The sequence below is a fragment of the Numenius arquata genome, chromosome 1, assembly GCF_964106895.1.
Source record: "Numenius arquata chromosome 1, bNumArq3.hap1.1, whole genome shotgun sequence".
In the NCBI taxonomy this organism is placed as follows: Eukaryota; Metazoa; Chordata; class Aves; order Charadriiformes; family Scolopacidae; genus Numenius; species Numenius arquata.
Genome location: NC_133576.1, coordinates 213,588 through 237,724, shown reverse-complemented (window position 1 = coordinate 237,724; position 24,137 = coordinate 213,588). Strand labels below are relative to the sequence as shown.

General features: G+C 39.7%; 1 protein-coding gene across 1 annotated transcript in view; it reads right to left on the bottom strand.

Annotated features, from left to right (window-relative positions):
* The window catches only part of TULP3 (TUB like protein 3), a 30,387-nt gene that overhangs the window by 6,060 nt on the left and 190 nt on the right, over positions 1–24,137 (bottom strand). Inside the window, exons 2-8 of the mRNA XM_074144222.1 lie at positions 13,749–13,800; positions 8,508–8,670; positions 6,430–6,606; positions 4,486–4,613; positions 2,545–2,742; positions 1,932–2,044; positions 1,395–1,509 (exon numbers count right to left, since the gene is read on the bottom strand). Coding sequence (XP_074000323.1) covers positions 1,395–1,509; positions 1,932–2,044; positions 2,545–2,742; positions 4,486–4,613; positions 6,430–6,606; positions 8,508–8,670; positions 13,749–13,800 — 946 coding nt within the window. The remainder of the gene's footprint in view (positions 1–1,394; positions 1,510–1,931; positions 2,045–2,544; positions 2,743–4,485; positions 4,614–6,429; positions 6,607–8,507; positions 8,671–13,748; positions 13,801–24,137) is intronic.

The window sequence follows — 24,137 nt, the reverse complement described above, 5'->3', positions numbered from 1 at the left end:
TGAAACATTTATAACAAACTCAGATAAGTGCAATTTCCAGGCATAAGCTTTTACATCTGAGGCAAAAATGTGCTAAAAATCTTGCTAGTGAATGAGCCGTAAGTATGATAAAGGGCAAGTATCTTTGACCTGGGTCCGTGTTATCTACATATTACCATTTAGGCTAAAATGTTCCTGACAAATTACATTCTTCTTTAGGTACTGCTATTTGTGTTTAAGAGCTTACCTACAATGTTCTCTCAAATCATATTCTTTTTATAAATGATTAAGAACAGACCTAGAAGGCAAAGTATTCAGCATTTGTCCAAGCTTCAGTCTTAAGCAGATTTTTCCAGAGTGCTGCAGGAGACTGCTCCAAGTGATTGAGTATAAAAAGCAAAGGAAAAACGTCCTGGCATTCTCAAACCATCCATTTAATAGTGCCAACCAAAATCCAAGGCTCCATTTAAAGCATTTGCTAACAATGTCAGTGATAACCTTTACAATTCCCAAAGACCAATTAAAATGCCAGAATCTTTTAGAAATACTGAATTGACTGATAGAAGTCATACAGCTTCTCCTAACATGCTAGTGCATTTTGCAGTCACAGAACAAAGGTCTTTGGAGTTGCAACCTTTGTTATTTCAGTTCAGAAAATCTAGGGGCACATATGAGATATGATTTCTTTTATATATAAATTTTATGAACTTCTTGTAGATAAAAATTCAGAAATCTGAATAGCTAACTTTATATTATCTGCTGTACTCATTTTAAACTTTAGGACTGGAATATGAAACAATGTGAAATGATAACCCTCACGTAATTCTGGAGTGGCCACAAGTGGCTCTTCACTCTGAAGCTTAGAACAAGGTGATCCACAAGACCAGAAGAAGACAACATCTCTAGGACAGAGCTAGCGAATCATGGTTTGCCCTGTCCATGGTTTGCCCTTACCAACAAGCTGCTACTGAAATAATATCAGCGCTTGCTACCCACCATTTTGGTTGCCTTTGGTTCTGCAAAAAATAACTCTACTTCACAGGGTACTCCCAGTTCCTTCTTATTGTCCACCAGGTACCAGCTGAGCAAGAGGCAGTTCATGCTGTGGCTGGCTCCATGCAAAGGATGTGCTGACTGGCCACATGTCAAATGATGGGCCAGGTAACAAGGTCATCAGGATGTTAGTTTGGGTCTCTCTCCCTCCCTGGCATTGATTTTTATTATTTTTTTTTTCATTGAACTTGTAAGAACTTATCTTTGAGGCCTCTGCCCTTGCTGTGTCTGGTTGAAATCGTTCAGTTGGTTCCAAAGTTAAGTGGGGGAGGCTGCCAGGCAGCATGACTTTGTAAGCCCTGTTTCCTCAGCAACCAGGCAACAAAAAAAGGAAGGGGCAAAAGGGAAGAGGCACTACTTACATAACAAATAGCTGCAAGCTCCTGTCTCATATCAGCCTTTTCCACTACACTTCGTGCCTTGACTGGGCTAACTCCATGGTCATAGACTGTAAACTTAGTTCCCATGAGGTTTGACCTAATGTCAGATTATGGAAAGACAGAGAAAGAGAGAGGCATCAACAGAAGTTTTGTCATCTTCTGAAGGTATTTGTACAGCACAGTGAAAACACACACCTCCTGCCATCTGAATCTTCCTATTGCCAGCTCAGTAAGGAGCTTCTGCAAAGTGTCTATGGTGAGCTGAGCCTGTAACCTTCCCTGGAAAAGCATCAAGCCAGAATTCCTTCTCTGAACTGCCATGGTGAATGGTAATGCTGAAGAAAGGTTGGCAACCCAGGTGAATACAGATTACATTAAGCAGGATGATGCGAGTTCATTCTCTCTGAATGGACAATGCAAGTACGTCCTCTCTGAACTGATATCAGATTGCTATTCATAACTCCAGCTCGACTAAAATGAAAATCCAATCTCTCCTGTCCACCTGTCAGTGGTTCTCACCTGAGTTTTCCAATGAAGCTTTCCCCTTCCCGGGATAAATCAGTTGGGTCAACTGATATGAGGTAATTGGATGTTTTGCTCTTTTTTCGTTTTCTCCCTGCAAGAAGGAATGTCTGGAAATACAAAACTTTGATCAAGACTGGAGTTTTGCAAGAATGCAGAGACATTGCTAGGCATTACTATCCAAACTGTTATCACTCAATTTCCCATAGCCTTCTCCCCTTTTTGTTCTGTGCTGTTATTACTGTCTCCACAATTTTGATCTCTTCCACAAGTGAAAATCCCTGAAATCCTATTCCTCCAATCACTTAGTAGTCTAGATTTAATGCAACTGTCTTTTCTAGTCTTCCCTCCTTTTCTTCTGGAGCAGCTCAGTCTCCCCGCTCTCCTTTATCCATGATATTTTTATACTTCTTAAATTTCAGCTTGCATTGTATTATGGCTTTTAAACCTGCCAATTCCCTCCTTAGTGCCTTGGCCAAATATAAGGTATCCTCCATTTGCATACTGGGTCTCCTCAGCTTCTGGTTTCTTACCAGAAGCTCTCCCTTACACCAAAAATGTTCTGTGGTAGGAGTACAATAGCCAAGATACTGTGTTCTGCTTCCAGTACCTTTCTGTTGTCATCCCTTTCCAGATGCATGTAATAAGTAGGGAAGAGGCCCCGGTCCATTCCCTTCTTATCTCTAGTGATTCGACACTTGACTGTAATACCACGGGGTGCAGGGCGTAACGCAAAATCCTCCAAGTTCTCTACTTCTCCCAGCTGTGCATCTGCCTGAGGGGATGAACTACAGGAAGCACCTGTTTCCTGTGGGAAGAACCATCATATTAGCAAATTAATATCAGATCGGAGGCTCTGGTATTCCCCAAGAAAAGAAAGGCCTGTTGAAACCGAAGATCTCATGTCTCAAGAAGTTATTTGGGAAAGGGAAGTCAAACAAGACACCACCTGTATTTATCTGAGGAAAGTGGCTGAAGGCTTTTACTTTAAGGAAAAACTATCCCTAGGGAGTGCAGGGGAAGTACCCATTAACTAGAGATGAGTGAATTGCTAGGAAGGCAAAAATGGGATGAGACACTGTAAATATTCTAAGCATAGAGCCTCTCCGCTTTGAGAACTTCAGACACTCCGTGGGAAATAAGGCAGCGTGACAAACTGGACTGATGGATGCTGCAGTAAGACAGGTTGGGATTTTTTTGACTGAAATGAGCACTGAGATGGTAGTTCAGAACAGCAGCAGAAACGTAAGCTGACAGTGGAACCATCTCAGCTAAATTCTGGAAGAACCTTAGAACAATGCGTACAGTCAGGATACAAGTGATGGTCACCAAAGGAACTGGAATTCTAATGGAAAACTGGTATAGGTCATTAAAGTAATTTTTTTCTTAGAGGTAGCTGAGTCCTACGGATTGTAGAAGCTAGGAGATTCCTCCCTTACTGGGCCTTGGAGATGAGGTGGTGGTTTATCCCCATTCCCAGGTACAGCCACTAGGAAGTCTGAGGGAATACACACAGAGACACACACCCAGAGACTTGAAATTCACTAGTGGCTCTCACCCCTCCCACCTCCAGCACCTCCCACCCGATATCTCCACCAGCTGGCACCCACGGCCCAGTCTCCCAAGTAGCTAACACCCAGACCTCCTGTACTACTCACCCACTAGTGCAGCACAACATACACACAGTCACCTCATGGACTTTTAAGGCTGTCCAGCATCCATGCCCAAATCCTAAGCACTTCATCTGGTCACTAGCTCAGACCCTGGGTCTTTCTGATGCTGGTCTCTTCCAACTCGCTGGGTAGTCCAGCATATAGTTTGCCAGTTTATGTATGTATGTATCTCTCACACACAAATATGCACAGGAGAACACATTCACACAGGAAATAGTTCGAAACAGAGCTTTAGAAGGTGGTAGGACACGCTGAAGTAATCAGGCACAAGGCTTGGCCAGGCAAGCATACTGTCTTGCAGCTGTTCACATGCATCTGGTGCCTTTTACCCCCTTTACTCTCTATTTTCCCATGCTTATTACTCCCTGATCCACCTTGACCCCTTTCCTTTCCCTTGAGTCTCTTCCCCTAAACACCATATTAAAAGTTTTGTCCAATCCCAGAATTCTCTGTTCCATCCCAAAATTCTGTTCACCCTTGCATCCCCCAATAAACCTTCAGGCAGTAGTCCCTCTTAAGTTTGCATGGCATTTCAGAGTTTCTCTGAGTCATCTTGGTGGATTTTGCACCAGAGACAATGGCCTAATCTGTCTCCTTTGAGGGTCATAGGAGTAGCTGATTCATTGTGCTTTCCATTTTCATTGATTAGGCTACTTGGGTTCCTCCACCCACCATTGTTCCTTTGATCATCACTAGGTCTTGTGTTTAACTCAATGGTCCTTCAATCAGATAACCCGACAACCACGACCTTCCTCTGCCTTCAGGGATTAATGACTACTGTAGTTGCAATTACTATATTTAACCCAGTGCTCAAGGGGTTAGTACAAAAATCAAGCACGTGCCCAGCTCTTGTCAGAAATGGATTTCAAGACACTTACTGCAAAAGATTTCTCACTGGTTGCAGAACTAGGCCTCTCAGAGTCAGGAGACGAATGAGATGCTGGTCTCTTACTAGCTTCTTCCTCTTCTGTGTCTTCCTCATCAAAATTCAAACTGCCTGAAATTCCTGTCAGAATACAGGATCAAGCAGGTAACCTCTGAACAAAGGTGTCATGAGTTCATGGCATCACTAATTCATATATGACTCTTGCATAGCTATTCTGCTCTCCCTCTTTTAACTAATTTCTGTTTCAGCTGCTGATTTTCTTCATGTGCTATATTGCTCCCTGAGCCTTGTAATTCAAACCCCTAGTGATATTTTGCAGCTGTCACTGTACAGATGATTAAGCAGCTGTCAGGCTTTAATTAATACATATTTTACATCATATTACATCATGTAACATATGCTGTTATTCAATTAATTTTTGCCTATTTTCATGCAAATAGCCCCCCATGTCTGAAGAACAAAAAGAAAAGGAAATCCAGATCAATATACTGACACCTATCCTGTGAGTTGGACTCAGTACTGTTTACATCCTTTGCCATTTCCCCTTAGTCTTATACACATTGAAAGGGAGTATGATAATTTTTCAGTAAGAGCCCCTCCTATTGTGACATCAGTAGCAATAACTCAGGTCTCATGAATACTACTAATGATTTGATTTTTAAAATGGAAGCACAGACTGAGTAGTTCCAGGACTTATTTATTTAATCTAAGCACAGAGATGACTGTGGGTATATAACTAAAATAACTCTGGATAAAGACATTTATAAAGAGCTTCTGTACACATCACTGGCATTTCCTTCTACTTGGAACTACATCATTTTGTTCTGTGATGCCATTATTTAATTTGGCTGTAGAATGGAAAAGCACAGGAAGCACTGTAGAAAATGAGCACACTTAGTCTGCTAAGATGAATTATTTTCTGTGAGCCAATATTATAACAAAGCTCCAACATAGCACTGCATAGAAGGGGCACTGCTAGAAGCTCTTTCTCTTAGATGAAACAGAAAAATGTAGTCTTAACAACCTGTCAGTAAACTTCCCAAAGCACATTTAGAAGAGAAAGGTGTTAACCCTAGTACTCTGGCCAGTTTCAAAATTCACTATTTATAGTCTACCTCCACTGATTTCCCCTGAAGTTTCTGGATATTCTCTCCTGCTTCCTTTCCTAACTCTTGTGTAATGTTGCTATCCATAGGCTAGCTGCTGTTACATCTGACAACCGAATGGAAGTATTTCTACATATGGTAGTACCTGAATACATAACGTGTACTGTAAACTTTCTGGGAGACAGGGTCTGCAAAATAAAAACATGCTGTGTACCATATTAAACACTAGCCATTATTTTGCTGCAAAGTGCTTAGGCCGCATGCAAAAAAAAAAAAGGTTTCCTGTGCTGGCAGCAACATAAGATACTTGGCAGACAGAGATGGACACTCCACTGGGAAACTACTCAATGGGATATAACTATTGAATACAAAACTCTAAAACTATTGATTGTGACAGCCTCTGACTCAGGAAGAACACCTTTCCTATTAGTCTCCTAAACAGCTAAATTACAGCATCTACTGGCTATAGAGGGTTTTGCTGTTGTGAAAATATTCAAGCATCATATCCAGATATATATCTGGAATAAAAATATCCTGAACTTTAGCAAAACGTGAAGTATAGCAGTCACCAACCATACTTTGCCACCAACTTCCTGGGAAAGGCCAGAAATTAGATGGCATATTGATACATCTTTAAAACATAACTGGTATGTTCCAATTAATATCAGGAGAAGAAACTGCAGTTCCGCATTTCTACATTTAAAAGTAACATCCTACAGACACTTATTTTGTGATTCCCCATATTTTTTTTTTGTTTTTAATGCTATTGAAAAAAATTATAAGAAGTTGAAGAACCTTGAAAAAGATCTTTGCCCACTATTAACTCTCACCTCGTTTCTGTAAGATTTCTTGCAGGTCTGGCTTGCCTGCTAGGTCTGTTAGAGCCTCTCTATCATTTTCCTGATCTGCATTGTGTTCTGTTTTGGAAGATCCAGCAGAGAGAGTTTGGAGCTTGGTTCCCAAATCTTGCATTTCTGTTTTCAGGAAAGCAGCTGGTCCATCAATGCCTGCAGGACAAAATGAAACAGAATGCTGAAGTCTATTTTTTGTGGCTAAAGATGCATCTCAGGATGGTGCTTCTTTTCATTTTCCCTTGCTCGAGCATACCTTTAAAGTTCTGATATATACTTGTTCAACTTTTGTCAGAAGACTGGGGAGGAGTCAGTCCTGACTCTGGTACAGACCACCTATTACTTTAAACACATCAGCCAACAGTTTCTCCATTTATAAACATAGTGACTATATCTACTTTTTTTACAAGGGCTTAAGAAATTAAAATGAGTTGTATTTGTCATTCACATTGATATCCTTCAATTTATTTATGGGCAACTACTCTATTTTCTTTTCCTTCAGTTTCCTTGTTTGCTCCTGTGCCGGTAAGTGAGTGCTCTACAGTGAACATCACAAATCAATTTGATAAAAATATCTACAGCAAGAGGAGAAAAAAAAAAGTCAATACAGGCCCTCTCTCTTTTTTTTGTAAAAATGAAATTTCCATGTTTAAACGTGCAACACAGATGTGCACTGCATTGGTGGAGACATCTCGATGTCAGGGTCTAGCATAATACTTAATACATCTTTGTGTAGCACAGAATATGTAAGTGCAGTTCCAGCTTTGGATGCCTTGCTTTCCTGCTGTTTTCCTTCTTCAAACTTCACTGCTTTATCTAGTGATCAGACTTCTGACATGTTTACTGCTGTTATCACTTCTTAACAGGATTTGTTTGTACTGAAGAAGCTTCAGAACTATGGAAGCTAGTGAGGGAGCAGTTATTTTTCTTTTTTCTTTCTTGTTTCAGTGCCACTGAAGTTTCCTAACTTAGAAGCTATATCAATCTTTTTTCTCACTCTCTTTTTGACTTAAAGGTATCTTTTAACAGAAGTTTTCTCCCACCTGATTTTAAACACATCATCACTGTCCTCCCCATCCTATGATCCTGAGAGGTCCCTGGCAAGTAAGAAAAACATTCAAAAGAGAGGGGATAACACAGTTCCAAATAGGATCTTAAAACCAGGTAACACTGGTTTGTTTGGGTTTTAAAGTTCTACTCTACACATTAATTCCCTATTCATATAAAGGTGGTATTGACGCTTCCACTGGAATGTAGGGGTTTCATTGCTGCTCTTTTTTCCTTCCTGTGACATGGAAGTCTTAAGGCCCTCACTACTGTATTTCTTTTCACTCCTAACAGAATGGTCACTATTTTACTGTAATGTTTTGAAACCACTGAGATATTGCCTTTGGCTTTGATACCACTTTGTGCTTGTGACTTTCTGGATCACTATAGCTTGTTTGTCGTGTTTCAGTTATCTCCCTGAAGACCACAGAAAACAAGAGATGAGGTAAAAATCAGCAAGAACCTAATTCAGTATTCATAAGACTTTTGCTTTGCTCTTGTCTACTTTATCATTCAGTCATATGCAATCTTGAGATGGAGCACACCAAGATACCATGAAGAAAAGTACAGGGAGTCACTACTGGATTATTTCCTTTTCTTTATCCTACAGCTTCAGAAGACTCTCTTACTTTGGATTTGTATCTTCCTACCTTTATAGAACTTCCTAATCTATTTCTACAGTTCTTCTTAGCCTAATATAAGGGAGAGATTACTCAAAGTGATGAACAAGCTTGATTACACACCTTTCTATGTACAAAAGTAGAATTGTAGTACAGTACGCTTAAGCAATACTAAAATGCAAAAACAAACAAAAACTTTACCTTGAATTTTGTGACAGCTGAGAATCTTCATGTGCCTTCATGGCATTCTACTTTTGTACAAAGAAAGGTGTGTAATCAAGCTTGTATATCACTTGACCACTGTCACAGCAATGTAGGTGCCCATCTGTGACATAAAATGCATGCACTGGCATTTTGGGGAGCATCGTTGCAATCAGGTCGATTACTTACCGTGTAACATAACATCACTGTGGAAAGGGATAGGAGTTTCTACTAAAGGAGTTTGCTCCTCACACCCTTTGGTCTTTGACCTACGCAGCTTTGCCTCAGGATTTGGCTGTACCATCAACGGATCAAGACGTTTCTTCCTCTGCTTCTTCTCTAGAAGAGCTCTCTGTGAAATAAAGAAAAAACCTGAAATAAGGATGAGTAACCACATCCAGAGAGGTAGAAACTGTGCCTCAGCCATTGGCAATGACATGTCACTCATCAGGATCTCAAATCCCAAACACTCTTGTAATCTCTTACAAAAACTCTAGATACAGATATCACTGTGTCTTTGGAGTGGGACATGGCCTTTGATTCTTCATCAGTGATGGGTGATGTGGACACCTGCTTATTTTCTGATCTATCCTGAGACCATAAGCAGGAAATTTTAACTCCTTTCATTCAGTCTGAACTGCAGCAATCCTTAATATAAATAGCCAAATCCACCAGTCATTTATAACCCAATACAGCATGTTCATGCAGTTTTATTACTCCATGCATCCTACTTACTTAAGCTGATAGACAAAACAGCTCACAAGGACTCTCCACTTTCCACTGCCGTTATGATTGGTCTAAACATTCTATTGTTTAGGACAACAACTCGCTGTTCCTCCCTGTTTTGCAGAGTTAAGCTAACTTTGTATTAAGTGAACTATCTCCAAGACTATCTGAAAATGCCAAAGATGAGAGCCTTTACCCTATGCATTATGTAGCAATTAAGTCTTTTACTGTATTAGCATAACACTTCTAAAAAACCTTAATCAGGGCTCACTCTGCCACTACAGTTAGAAACGCTGTCACAATGCAGCAAAAGCTGTCAGGACTTGCAAAAGAAAAGGCTTTTGTCTGAAAAGCTATCATCTAATAGGGAGAACTCAAAACAAATAGTTCCCAGAAACCAATATCGAGAGATAAGACTCAGAGGGGGAAAAAATACAACTACAGCCATCAAAATAAGACTGACCCTTAAAAAATTTTTGCATGTAATTCAGGATTGAAAGGAAAGAATGGTAAATCCAAATGTTAAAAAATAAACCATTACTTTCCCAAGATACGTATACAATGAATGTTTATGATTTCCTACTAAATGAGAATAGAAACTTCTAGACTTAAATCAAAGCAAATGGGGACATTGCACCATTTTACAGATGGCAACGCTTAATTTTTAAAAGTTAAGGTGATGCATGAAGAAGAAGGAAAAATCATATTCTAATATTCTGGAATGCACCACAATGCAAACGATGTGCAAGCCCCTTGCTGTAAATGCAGTTTATCCATGCCTGCTTCTTAGGTACCTGAACACCCCCTGAAAGTTGTTCTTGATGACAGAAACGCTTTCTCCATCAAACTCTTTTCAGTCTCCAAGGATCTATCAGATAAACAGTGTCAACAATTCAAACCATAGAGACATAGACATCTCTGGAACCCTTTCCTCTCCTGTTACGCTTTTTCCCTCTCTTGTTGGTTCTTTCCTCTCCTATTAGACTTTTTATCTCAGGCGAGGTTAGTTTCTCAGGCAACCTCTCTGTGAGGAATTCCAACACAACTCAGCCTTTGGTCCTTTATTCTTTCTGCTTTTTAAGCACTTATCTAAAAAAAACCAAACCAAAAACAAAAACAAAGCAACACCAAAAAATCAAATCAAAGAACAGCAACAAAACAAAGCAACCTTTTTAAATAAAAAATGAGTCAAATTTTAAATAAAACTCATAATTACACTTTGAAGACACTGGACTGCAATGCAGGTAGTGCTTGCTACTGCAGAATTATTTGCAAGGATTGTCCTGCAGGGCAAAAATTACACAGAATTCCAAAGAGACTACCACATTGGTGTAGAAAAAGAAAAGAAAAATAAGCAGTAGAAGTCAAATTCTTAGAAAATGCTAACCGGATATAAAATTTGTTTGCTAGAAAGGTAGTCAGACCTTCCATAAGAACTCACATTAGTTTGTGTTGTTTGGTTCTTAAATGAATGCTGAGGAAAAGTAAAAAATTTCATGACAGTTTATAAATTTCTAATAGTTTAAATAAAAGGAGAGAGGGAAAACAAGGATCAAAACAATATACTCAGAATAAGGATTTGAAAAAAAATTGTTGCCAAGGCTCCTCTACCTGAAAAATAGGTAGACAAGAAAAAAATAAAAGACACATCCTAAAGGCAGTAGTAAGAAGTACACAGCTGCTGCTATAATGGGAAGCTGAATTTGGGATCGATATAGGATACCATAACTTTCATAGCTACTTAACTGATTATTCTATTAGATGAGGTTTCTTTAAACATTTTGCTGCTCACCAGCCTAAAAATTTATTTTTTCTTATTATAGTACATTCTGTTTCATCAAAGAGTTTCTAGGACTCACCAATCCAACAGGATCATGTTGCTTTACATTGAAACGTATACTTTACTGCTGGTAGATTTGACCAATCTTCTTCTTTCAAGAATGTCAGGATTATCAAAGTGATAAAACTTGATAGCAATTAATATTTTCTTTTAAAAGGCTTCTCTCTACTGCTTTGCTTATTGAGAAGGAAAAAATCTACAAGCCCACTCACAAGACAGATAATAGCAGTTCATTTTCTCTATATAAGGTGGCAGAGCAGCCTTACCTTCAGTACTATGTATTCTCAGACGTATTCCACTAAGATGAAGTAGAAAAAAGGAGACTGTATTTTGCTTCATTTTGTCTACTAACTAGCCTTTTCATCCAGCTCCATGTTATGGTAAAAATTCATATAATATTACAATAAAAAATGTAGATAGTTTATGAACAGGACACCAAAACACACAACCCATTAAATAAATAACAGATACAGATTATCATGATTTGTTCAGGATTTTGTGAACTCCATGTATTAAGTACTTTCAGAAATATTTTCTTTGCACCACAAAAAAGCAGAACATTGGAATACAGGATGATTAAAAGATCACAAACCACCAACTCTTGCTCTAATGAGTTTCCAACAAGCTAAGTCATCAGACGTATCAGATGAATATACTATACATCAATCAAACTTCATGTCAAGAGTAAGCACCGTAACAGGTGCATTCAGAAATACTCCTTCAGCTTCAAGCTCTCCATCCACAGGGAGATGGCAGCATTGCACTTTGAGCTGCAGCTGCCTCAGAAGACACAGAAACACCTTGTACTGCTGGGTAAGCAAGCACTGCCTGAGCAGCCACACGCTCTCCTCAAGGAAAAAGCCGTAGTGTAGCTAAAAGCATCCTGGCAGGCAGAGCTGGCCCACAGATAGAACCTGATGTCATGCACTATTAAAAATAATATTTTACTGCAATTACAGGATTTCCAAACCCATCATAAAGATGGATGACAGGCATGTCTTTGCTGTGGCAAGTGCTTATTGCAGATTCTCTGTATGGCCAAAAGTTCTAAACACGATGCTGCTGGATTAAACCATTTTGCATTTTTTATCCCAATTACTATAAATGCTTAGGATAAATTAATCAATTGCAACCAGCAATGAGTCCATCATGTCTGATAGTGATCTCATTGATCTCTACTTCTTCAGAAGGCATCCTACTATTCATGTAAAAGTTAAAACAATGTTAATAGTCAAACCTAAATATACAATTCTAAATTAGAGACTTAGCATTTCTCAACAAATCTCATTTGCAAGGAAGGATGGTGGTGTTAAAATATATTTTAGCGAAATTTTCCAGCTGTTGGTTTTGCAGGTGATTACAATTGCAACCAAATCCAAGAATACCTGAAACAAAATCGCAAAAGGGTATGAATTCTTTAAACTCACCGCTTCATGGTTCAACTGACAGCGGCTTTGTTTTGGTGGAACCGCAAAGGATCCCCATGGCAAGGTCTGAAACTAGGCACACATTGACCCAGTGCCTAGCACTAGCAGTCAGCGATTACTAACTGGTTTATGACACCCAAGACAACGCTCCTGAAACAGACACTGAGGTTCATCACCAAGCAGTCAGACCATCCTTAGTTTTGGAACTTCTTACTGAGTGGCATTTGCTCTTTTACCAATTACTTGAACTAACGCTTTCTTTTTTTTTTTTTTTTTTTTTTAATTGAAACAAATGTTACTGAATAGTCTACAGGTAAAAGGATTATCCTAGCTTCCACAAGTATGACCAAAGATAAATTTTACTCTTTGACTCTGAAGCGTTTTAGATATTACATTAGTAATAAATCCACCGTCTGAAGTCAAAGCTGAGGAAACTCACACTAGAAATAATGAACAAGTTCTGGTGAAGAGGGTTATTATCCACTGCAACAGTTCCCTGAAGACTGTTATGTCTGGATTTAAAGAACCCCAGCAGAGAGCATGCTTTTCTAAAAAACATACTTTAATTTGAACACAGATTAATTTAATGCAAGACTTTTTCTGATTTTGTGATTGTGAAATAGCCAGCTAGAGAATCATAATAATCTCATATCTTCTAATCTATTTAAAAGCATTTAGATTTCACAGAGGAAGAATATTAAGGATGGGCACTTTATTGCTTTGAAGAATATGGTAATGTAAGCATCCAAACAGCCCTTTAAAAAATGAGGCCTACAGCCTAATATTTGACAAACACTTTGCTGTAAATGTTTTATTTGTAGGAAACAAAAAAAGTTAAAAGACGCTGGAAACCTTTCTCAACAGTAGTGTTAAGCAGATCTTTCTACAGCTCAGGGAATGTTTTTCTTTTGTTTTGATGTTTAAAATGGATCATTCCCTGCAGTTTTCCTCTCTTTTGATTCATTCCTGCATTGTGGTGACTCAATACCAGTGAAACGAGTATGATATATGAACAATAAATGTATCAAAGAAATTAAGCCTACAAGCCATAGCAAGGTTGACTTAAACTAACAAAACCATGAAAATCTTTAAAGAAAAAAAGTTAGCAATGAGTTCTTGTTTGTATTCCTTAGACCAGGCATTTTTAGTGCTTCAACTCCATTTCTCAAGTCTCCCTTGACATCACATATCAAAACAGAAGTTGAAGAATGTGGGCTGGACTCACTGTTGCAATATATCTTCTGTAGCTCTGGGCAACAAATCACAAAGTACATGACAAACAGAAGGCAGGCCATCAGGAGGAAAAATGGGGGGACAGGGATGGGAAGAGAGAGAAAAAGGAAACACAGACACTTTTACCTCCTCCTTTCCTACAATAAGATGGCTAATGTTTGTTTTCCTATACTTATTTTTACCAGCTTCAGCACTATCATTTACCTGATTCTCTAGTTTCAGCTGCCGTAGTTTCATGCTTTCATCCTCAAAGATGCTAGGGAAGGGAAAGAAACAAATTAATTATTGGTAGTAAACAGTTTGCATTATAAAAGCACAGGATATTCACAGACTACAACTTCACTGTCAAGACTGTAAAACAACTGTAAGACATAGCTTATATCCCTTGAGTAACAAGGCAATAAAAAATATAACACAATTCATATTCTGTCATAAATAGGACCAAATTGTAATTTAATCACCTTAGTAAACATTTCTGAAAACATTTGGTAAGCAAAAAAGTCTTCATTACTGATGGACAAACTATGAGCCACTGTTGAGGTTGGCTATGAGACAATTTATATCTGAAGGCTTAATGCAGTTGAAACCAATTCAGTAAAGGCTCTGCTCCTTCATAAAATACCCAATTCCAAATTAACTCAGAATTTTACTTTTTGTCTTGGAGTCAAACCTACACCATTTTCTCCTCCTACCAGACTTCCCGGAACTACTGTTAATATCTGAGAGAATCTATATTTGCAACACTTGATATTAATTCCTAGAGATGAAAAAATAATTATTTCACTAGAAAAGTGTTTTATAGATAACTTTCATAAGAACTCTAGGTTTTTGTTCTAAATTGTGTTCCATATAGACTGCCCATTTCCTTTTGTATGATAATGAATTATTACATAAAGTGCAATTTAGAGCAGTTAACCCTACAAAGGGTTAAGGGGTACAAAGGGGACCCTACAAAGGGTACAAAGGGGAAAGGTTAATTGACAAGCACATATTCTGTCTACCACAGTTGTGCACTTTCCTCCGACACATCTTTCACAAAGACCTCTCTGGAAGTGAGAAAGCATCAGGAAGAAGATACTTAATACAATAAATAGGCAAAAACCCACATATTTTATTGATGACATGCAGAAAAGCAGGGCTAGCCAAAATTTCAATTTAAACAGGAAATTCTCCGTCTGGTCTAGGCATGCAGAAATGTCCAATGATGTGAAGTCACAAGCTGGCAGACAGTGCTGAATATAACCCTGAGAAGGAAAATCAGAGCGATGGAACAACCTTCCTTCTGGCACTTGGTCATCATCAAAGTGTAACATAATAACCAGACAAAAAAGAGCTTCCTACACATACACACACTTCAAACTTCTTTCTACCCACCACAGTGGTGCTGGTGTTGTTACAGACCTTACAAGGAAAGGCTGTGCCAGAGTCACTCCCACAGCTCACCACTGAGGAATGCAAGGAGCCTGCTCATACAGCTGCAGGCTTCAAACAGGCATCCTCCTTCAGATGGACTGACTACACAGGGAGTATGGACAAGTGCTCTTCAGACATACCCACGCAAAACCGCTATGCTCTTCACTATGCTTTTCTATTTGAAGGGTTTACATGCAATAAGAGGAATTAAATATCCTGTAGGAAAAGGAAAAATAACCAGCATTTCCGTAGCTACAACAACACGGTTCAAAACAGGAAAAAAAAAAACCCAACCACCAAATCAGTCAACAATTTACCTTTGATAAGTAAGACCTGAAAATATTCAAGTAGCCTGTCACAATCTTCCTCTTCCCAGCCATTCCAGTAGAGCACACTACACAAGATCCTGTCCACCAACTCCTCTGCTACATTTACCAGAATCCACTAACTCTCCTACTAAAGCTGTCTGATGGGTAACAGACACAGGCCACGGAGAAAGGAGAAACGGCCCAGAACGTAACACAGAAGTGAAGACTAATGATTATCCAGGATACAGAATAAAAATGAGAGTGGGAAAGCAACTATTTAACAAAAAAACCTTATTTAAGAAGATAAATCAGCATGTCTGAATGTGGGAAAAGATAGCAAGACATAAAGGGGTTCACAGATCCATCTCTCCTCATAGATCCATTTCCAGATTCAACATAGTCCAACATGAAGCAAAAGGTCTTATTTTTAAACGATACCACTTCAAATTCCTGCTGAAATCAGAATTAGCCTTGTTTTCATACCATAAGCAGAAATTGAAGTGTTGCAAGTGTTGAATTAAAGTGTTGCAACAGGAATATGAATGGCAAATTTATTATAGATGTGTTTATTTGGTCTTTCCTAACCATTTTCAGAATATCAAACTAACCACAACGATGAGATAACTCACAAGTTATTTAACAGATGTTTATATATGCAATTAAGGCTTCATTTTTATGCAGTTTACTTTCATTTCCGTAAAAAAGGCACACTGCATCTATTGACAATTATTTCAGAACGGACATATCATTTTTCAATAAAACACTGATTTTGGAATTACAAACTATGTTGTACGGCATACATATGGATAAACAGAGTTAACGCTCTTGTTTTCATTGCAACCTCTCTGTGCTCCTGAATATATTATACTTAAAAACCCCAAAATAGTTATGCTCTAAGCACTTGGCAACAACTACCATTGTATCAGCCAAATACAAACTCACAGCATAACGCAACTCTGAGAATAATGAAATACCCTGATAAACAGGAGAACATAAAAAAATAGGGCAAGAAAACAACCCACCAGTCTTCCCATTCTGTCTTAACTCCACACAAGAGAAAGAATTCTAAAGAGCTGAAGAGAGTTCAGCAGAAAGTTGAACAAATTGACCAAGAACTGGAAAATGTTCCTATTAGCAAGATTTGAATGCATCCTACAGTTTATGAAAGAGAAAATTAATCAATACACTCCACTGTATTCCATGGATTTGAGGCCGCGAATGACTACTGATAAGAGAGAAGACAAAAAAATCCAGTCATACATAACCAAAGCTAAACAAATTCAGACTGCAAATAAACTTTTTATTTAACACCGTGACTATTAACTATTGGGAAACCATTGGATAAGGGAAGAGCAATGGATGTCATCTACCTGGACTTGTGCAAAGCATTTGACACTGTCCCACGTGACGTCTTGGTCTCTAAATTGGAGAGACATGGATTTGATGGATGGACCACTCAGTGGATAAGGAACTGGCTGGATGGGTGCAATCAAAGGGTTGCAGTCAACAGCACAATGTCCAACTGGAAACCAGTGATGAGTGGCATTCCCCAGGGGTTGGTATTGGGATTGGTGCTGTTTAACATCTTTGTCGGCAACAGGGACAGTGAGATTGAGTGCACCCTCAGCAAGCTTGCCAATGACACCAAGTCATGTGGTGCAGTCAGCACACTGGAGGGAAGGGATGCCATCCAGAGGGACCTTGACAGGCTTGAAAGGTGGGCCCATGCCAACATCATGAAGTTCAACCAAGCCAAGTGCAAGGTCCTGCACCTGGACTGCAGCAATCCCAAGCACAAATACAGGATGGGTGGAGAATGGATTGAGAACAGCCCTGAGGAGAAGGACTTGGGGGTGTTGGGTCATGAAAAGCTCAACATGAGCTGGCAATTTGCGCTTGCAGCCCAGAAGACCAACTGCATCCTGAGCTGCATCAAAAGAAGTGTGGCCATCAAGCTGAGGGAGGGAATTCTGTCTCTCTACTCCACTCTGGTGAGACCCCACCTGGAGTACTGCATCCAGCTCTGGAGTCCTCAGCCCAGGAAAGACATGGATCTGTTGGAGTGGGTCCAGAGGAGGGCCATGAAGATGATCAGAGGGCTGGAGCACCTCTCCTATGAAGACAGGCTGAGAGTTGGGGTTGTTCAGCCTGGAGAAGAGAAGGCTCCTGGGAGATTTTTTAGCAGCCTTCCAGTATCTGAAGGGGGCCTACAGGAAAGACAGGGAGGGACTCTTTATTAGGGAGTGTAGCGATAGGATGAGGGGTAATGATTTTAAACTGAAAGAGGGTAGATTGAGATTAGATATATTCTTCGGGGTTGGAACTAGATGACCTGTTTTTCTGTTGGTCTCTCACAGCTCCCTTCCAACCCAAATGATTCTATGATTCTATGATGACTGACTGCAGCTAAGTTAATGCAGAAAAGAGTATTTATTAGTACAGGAAACACAAACTTCCATTTTCTTTACAGTACTCATTCCAGTGATTTTTGTAAGGTAAAATGAAACAGTGTAGTAGGCAAGGTGAAAAGACCACTCAGAAGAATCATCCCTTTCTTCAGTTTCAAAATGGTATCTGTGGAAGCACAAAATCCTGGTATAAAATTATCATCACACAAATGCAGTGGGAGATGGTCTGCACTATTACATACCTACACAAAGGCACATTGAAATTAGAAGAAATAATGTGACGGGAGACTGTCAGGCAAACTAAACAGGAACCTGCTAGTAAAGTAACAGAACATTGAGAAATGAAGAGTCTATAGGAGAAAAGTTGAATTATGGTGAAACAAAAATAAAGCACATGCTGTCTGACGAGATTCCTTTTTCAGAAATGGACTGATACTGTCTTGGCAGATAAGCTGACCACGAGCCAGCAACGCACCCTCAAGGCAAAGGTAGCTGACAGCATTCTGGGCTACATTAGGAAAAGCGTTGCCAGAAGGCAGAGTGAGATGACTGTACCTCACTGCTCAGCACTGGTGAAGCCACACGTGAAGTGTTGCGTTCAGTTCTGGACTCCTCAGCACAAGAAAGATATGGACATATTGGAGCAAGTCCATCAAAGAACCGCAAAGATAATTAAGGGATGGGAGTATCTTTCATATGAGGTGAGGCCAAGAGAGCTGGGACAGTTCATCCTGGAGAAAAGAAGGCTCAGTGGGGATCTTATCCATGTGTATAAATAACCTGATGGGAGGGTGTAAAGGAGATGAAGCCAGTAGCGCCTATTGACTAAGGCAATAGACACAAACTAAAATACATTAAATTCTATCCAAACACAAGAAAAAACTTTTACTGAGAGCGCGGTCAAACACTGGAACAGGTTGCCCAGGGAGGTTGTGGAGTCTCCATCTTTGGGGATATTCAAAACCTAACTGGACATCATCCTGTGCAACCTGCTCCAGCTGACCCTGCTTGAGCAGTGGAGTTGGACCAGATGACCTCAAGAAGCCCCCTCCAGCCTCCGTGATTCTGTGGTTCTGGAGGTCACAAGATAAATGGAGACAGTTTAGAGCTTGAGTCCGAGAGAACAAAATGGATGACAACAAAGAATACAGGCTGTTACAAGAAAATGCAACAGGAACACAAGCATCATGAAAAGGTTAAATTCTGAGCTCAGAACTATTCTGACTACTGTACTGCTTAGTGATTCATATGCCATTCAAAAACTGACTCACCAAATACCAAAGATTAGCTCCTCCCAAGGAAACAGAACAATGAAAATAAAGCAGCATTCTACAGACAGAAGCTAGTAGATCTTCTGTCTGGAGTATAAAGAAGAGTGCAAACACAAGTCTATGTCATTCTCTACTATACAATACTGGGAGAACAGAAAGCAGGTTCTTGTTTTCCTTAGCCAGAAAAGTCTCAAGTAATTAATTTACAGCATACCTAAATTGAAAGGAGTATTCTTTTCCTGGAAGAAAGGCCAAAAGAAGCCAGAAATCCACACATGCCATTAACCATTAAAGCCATCACAGATGCTGGGAAGGTGGCACAGAGGAAGACAACCATAAGAAAAAGAATACGCACATAAACTTACCTTTAAGTGTGTAGACAAGCAAGGGGTTTAAAACTTGGGTTTTTTTACAATATTTGTAAGAAAAGGGAGACAAGGAATCTCCTGCTTCTTGTATTCCTTCAAGAGTTCACAGCTGGTGACTGCCAGAGTTCCTGACATTAACAGGGAAGGCACAAATTCACAACATAGCTTGAATAAGGACTTTTCAGCTCTTAACCACCAATACAACTGCAGAATGCTATGCTTCCAAAATCATGTTTATTCAGGTGAATTTCATGAAACTTACATTTCGGCTAAGGAAAAGAAAGAGACATCTATTCCATAAGCAGAACACCAGCTTTCTATTTAATGTCCTCTCAACTATACACTCCAAACTCCCAGACTCGTTTCATCTGTAGAAACTGCCGTACCCAAGGAAAAAGCAAAGCAACGTTCTTAGAAAGATTAAAAAGCAAAGCAAGAATTTTGCTTTCTTAGTAAGAAGATTCTTAGAATCTTGCTTTCTAAGCGAGGGACTTATAATTCTGACTCCTATGATCTTCTGTTTGTGAATTATTAATCCTTGCCTGTCACTTTTGTTGGTGTCGTACCCCATTACAACATGAAACCAGTGAAATGTAAAGCAGTTGCTATTCTCTCCTAGCAACAAAGTCAGCAGTTAAATAGCACCCGGTCTGATGAACTCGAGTAGATAACAAAACTCAAAGTTCCCTGAAAATAAGCATTACCACACTTCATGCCAAAAATTGCACTTGTTTTATAGTCTTTTAAACTAAAAATGAGGAAAGGAACATAAATGAAATTTTCTGAAGTGACGCAGTTGACTCCTACAGATGCTATACTGATGCCAGATACCGGTGGTTAAAGGAGAAAAAAAAAAAAAAGGCAGAAGAGAAAAATAATGGTTGTCTCTATAAAGATGGGTTACCAGTAACCTAAATTCTAAATTGCAAGAAATGGGAGAAGAACTTACTAAAGAAACAATTCAAATAAGGATCAACTTTAAGACAATTCTCTCATTGTAACAATTGCAGTCACAAGTTGCATTTCAAGTTGTATTCGGAAATTTTAGTGCCAGGTATAAGTGTCGCTACTTTTTCCTCTGTTGCCGGTGCATCACAGTAAGATGTGCCGGCTCTGGCTGGGGGTAGAATTAATTTTCTTCCGTAGTAGCTAGTTTGAGGCTATGTTTTGGATTTGTGGTGGAAACAGTGTTAATAATACAGGGATGTTTTAGTTATTGCTGAGCAGTGCTTACACAGAATCAAGGCCTTTTCTGCTTCTTGCACTGCCCCACCACTGGGTAGGCTGGGAGTGCACAAAAATTTGTGAGGAGACGCGGCCGGAACAGCTGACCCCAACTGACCAAAGGGATATTCCATAGCATATGATGTCATGCTCAGCCACATAAAGCTGGGGGAAGAAGAAGGAAGGGGGAGGACATTTGGAGTTATGGCGCTTGTCTTCCCAAGTAACCATTATGCGTGATGGAGCCCTGCTTTTCTGGAGAGGGTTGAACACTTGCCTGCCGAACAGTACTGCCGATGGGAAGTAGTTCATGAATTCCTTGTTTCGCTCTGCTTGTATGTGCGGCTCTTGCTTTACTTAATAAACTATCTTTATCTCAACCCATGACTTTTTCCTCACTTTTACTCCTCTCTCTTCCCCATCCCACTGAGGGAGGAGTGAGCAAGCGGCTGTGTGGGGCTTAGTTGCTGGCTGAGGTTAAACTACACCGGTGATTCCTTCTCCATTCACACTGACAGCAGCAGCATCAAACTGCAGTCAAAAAGTTTTTCTTTCTTTTGAAACTGTATTCGGAGGATCACATCTCTACCACATTTATAAAATATTTAGATTTATCTCATTTTGGACAGATTTCTTGGTTATAATATTCAGGCTTGAAAAGGATGAAGCAAACAAGATATTAAGCCAATTCTCTTTTATCTAAGAATAAGATTTGCAGAATTACAAATCCTGTTTTACAAAACGCTGCTTGTTAATTTCAAGGTCACCCGTGGCCAAATAAAAATACCCAAGGACTAACAGAGATGCTGATGGGCCTTTAAAAGGAAATTTAAAATTCTCTGTCTTCTCTGGATTACAAGTACAGCTAAAATCATTAGCAAAGCATTTTGTCTTTTTTCCCCCAAAATTATAATTAAGGTACATCTATACAAAACTGTCAAGCCCAGCAGCCACCACGATTCCTGACAACCTCAACTACGCTAAGTTTTTTCAAATATGTAAAGGGCTTTTGGCTGGTCAGCAATATACAAAATTACTTCTGAACCTTTTTCAGTCCATGGGCTCAATTTGAAAATTGAGCTTATTGACAACAGGCCCTTTTTCTTCATCAACTTTTGAAGACACAGAAGTATCCCAGAGCTCCTGACTTCACAAACTGAAAACCACTTACTCATGCACGTTTAGTCATCCAAGAAGCATCCAACTTATGGGAGGGACCGCTGTAGATGACACCCAAGTTTGTAGTCTCTGTAGACTCAGTGAAGACTTTTGTACCTTGAAAATTATATTCTTTATATTATGTTCATAATTCATTACGTTTACAATTACATTCATCTGCAGGTCAGAAGCTGAAGCACACTTGGAAGGCAGCATGTGGGAAGCTTTAAGTATTCCTGTATGCTGTATAATAGCACAAAAAGGTGAAATTCAGTCTCCAAGATCCTAAAATACATATTACTGTAAGAAACAAATTCCCTTCTCAATATTTTTAAAGCTTAAAGTGATTAAGAATTACTTTTATCTGAATGTTTCTACTGTATTCAACTTATTCATTTCATGTTAAGTCTCAAAATGGACCTTCCCAAAAGACAGAAGGTATAGCACGTATCAAAACCACGAAACAGCACTATCAACCTTATTTTCTAAAGCATTAAGACAGTAGTGCTGTGTCTACCTGAAAGTTAATCAAACTTTAAAATGAACTTGAGCAAATTCAATTGCAGCTACCTCAAATGGAAGAGAGTGTTAATGGACAAGGGATAGATTAACATAATGCAAAGTTTCACAGGACAGCCTGTTCCAGAGATGGCCTAAAGCAAGAGCCCAGCTGTCTACCTATCACCAAGTATCCCACAGCATGTTTACAAAACTACACGCAATTATTTTGGACTTGTTCCCTTCATCTCTAACCACCAGAAATAAAATACTTTTAAAATCATAACGTGTATTTTACATGTTGCTCAATAGTAAAGGTATTCCACCTCGGGGAGGGGGCAAAAAAAACCAGTGCCAACTGGTTCTCAGGTGCAGCTTTTTTAAACTTTTCAGAACCTTTCTTCTGTAAGATGGTAGAGAGTATCTTCATTGCTATGAATTGCCAGTTACTATGTATCACATTTAATTTTTCTATACAAACCACTGTTTGGACAACTGACAACTTTTTACCAAAAAAGAGTTCTAATGACTAAATCAGTGATTTACGGATAATTTTACTATTCTTTTCTCATGAAAAGAAGATCCCTCTTAAGAATACAGTCTTTTGTCTTCCTGCAATTTATTATAGTGCTGTTGATCATTCTAAGTTCAGAATGAGACCCCTAAAAATAATAGGCCTTAAGGATCTATTTTACAACTATATACTTTTACTTATGTTCATACATTCTAGTTTTCTTACTTTAACAGTGGAGACTAAGAAAAGTTAAGGAAATTGTTTCTTTAATAAACTGGAGGTGGGGGGGAAGCAACTATCCAATAAACTGCCATTATTGTTAGGCTATTTCTGAGGTACCCATAAAAGTATGCAAAACAAGTTTCTTAGCAGAAAGAAATTATACCAGCACAATTGTTATCAGAAAAGCTGTATCATTTCCTGCAGCTTCAACTCTGTCAAATGTTTAATAACCACGCAAGGAAATTTATGTGCATCTGGTCATCAGTTTTTAAAAAATTGTTTCCAGAATTGGTATACAAACCTCAGCCTTTAAGGTCTGCATAAAGAAGTCATCTTCTGATGTTTCACAGCATATTTGGTGAACCCAAGCGATTATGGGATCCCTTCTAACTCTGTTGCTTCTTTTCACCCTCAACTGAAATTGCCAAGTGTATGTTGTAAATAAATACCATTTCTCTTCTACAATCTGTTCATTATAATTCAATACTGGAAGTTTAGGTTTCTCTCTTTACTTGCTTTTCCTTGCCCCATCCAAACATCAGAGGCGTAAAAGAGATTTTTCTCTCGGGTTTTCACCATCACAGTAATTCTGTCAAGACCCATTTTCACTGCCTGCCTGCATCCTCACATTTAACCTCAAATAATTTTGTTTCTGAGCTATTCAAATGCCACAGGCATAACCTCTTTCACAAATGTCTTCTCTGAAGTTCACAGTTGGTTTTCCTATCACATCGGTTAAGTTCCTTTCAGCGATTCCCCTCTTTCCCTTGAAATGGCACGCAGTTTATGTCACCCTACGCCCTCCAGCGCTTCATCACAAACAGAGGAGCAGAATAACGCTGCAAAAAGGCTCCACAGCAACACCTCGAGACGAGGGGAGCGGCCCGGGACCCCGCGGAACCAGTTCACTCTGTAACTGTCGAGACGACACGCAGTATATAACGCCGAAGCGCTAAGCACGTGAAATACCGCCGGGTTCCGCGCAGCCGTGGCGCCCGCCGAGCGGGGATGTTGCCCGGGCGGCGAGGCCGCAACGCCCAGCCCAGCAGCGCGACGCGACCGCGCGGGGCCCTCGGCGGTGGCACGCAGCGCGCGCGGCTCCGCCCGCCCGGGCCCCGCTGCGGCCGCTCGGCTCGGCACCCAATGCCCCGCGGCCGCTGCTCCTGCCGCCCGGCGAGGCGGAGCTGCGCGCGGCGCCGGGCTGCTCCC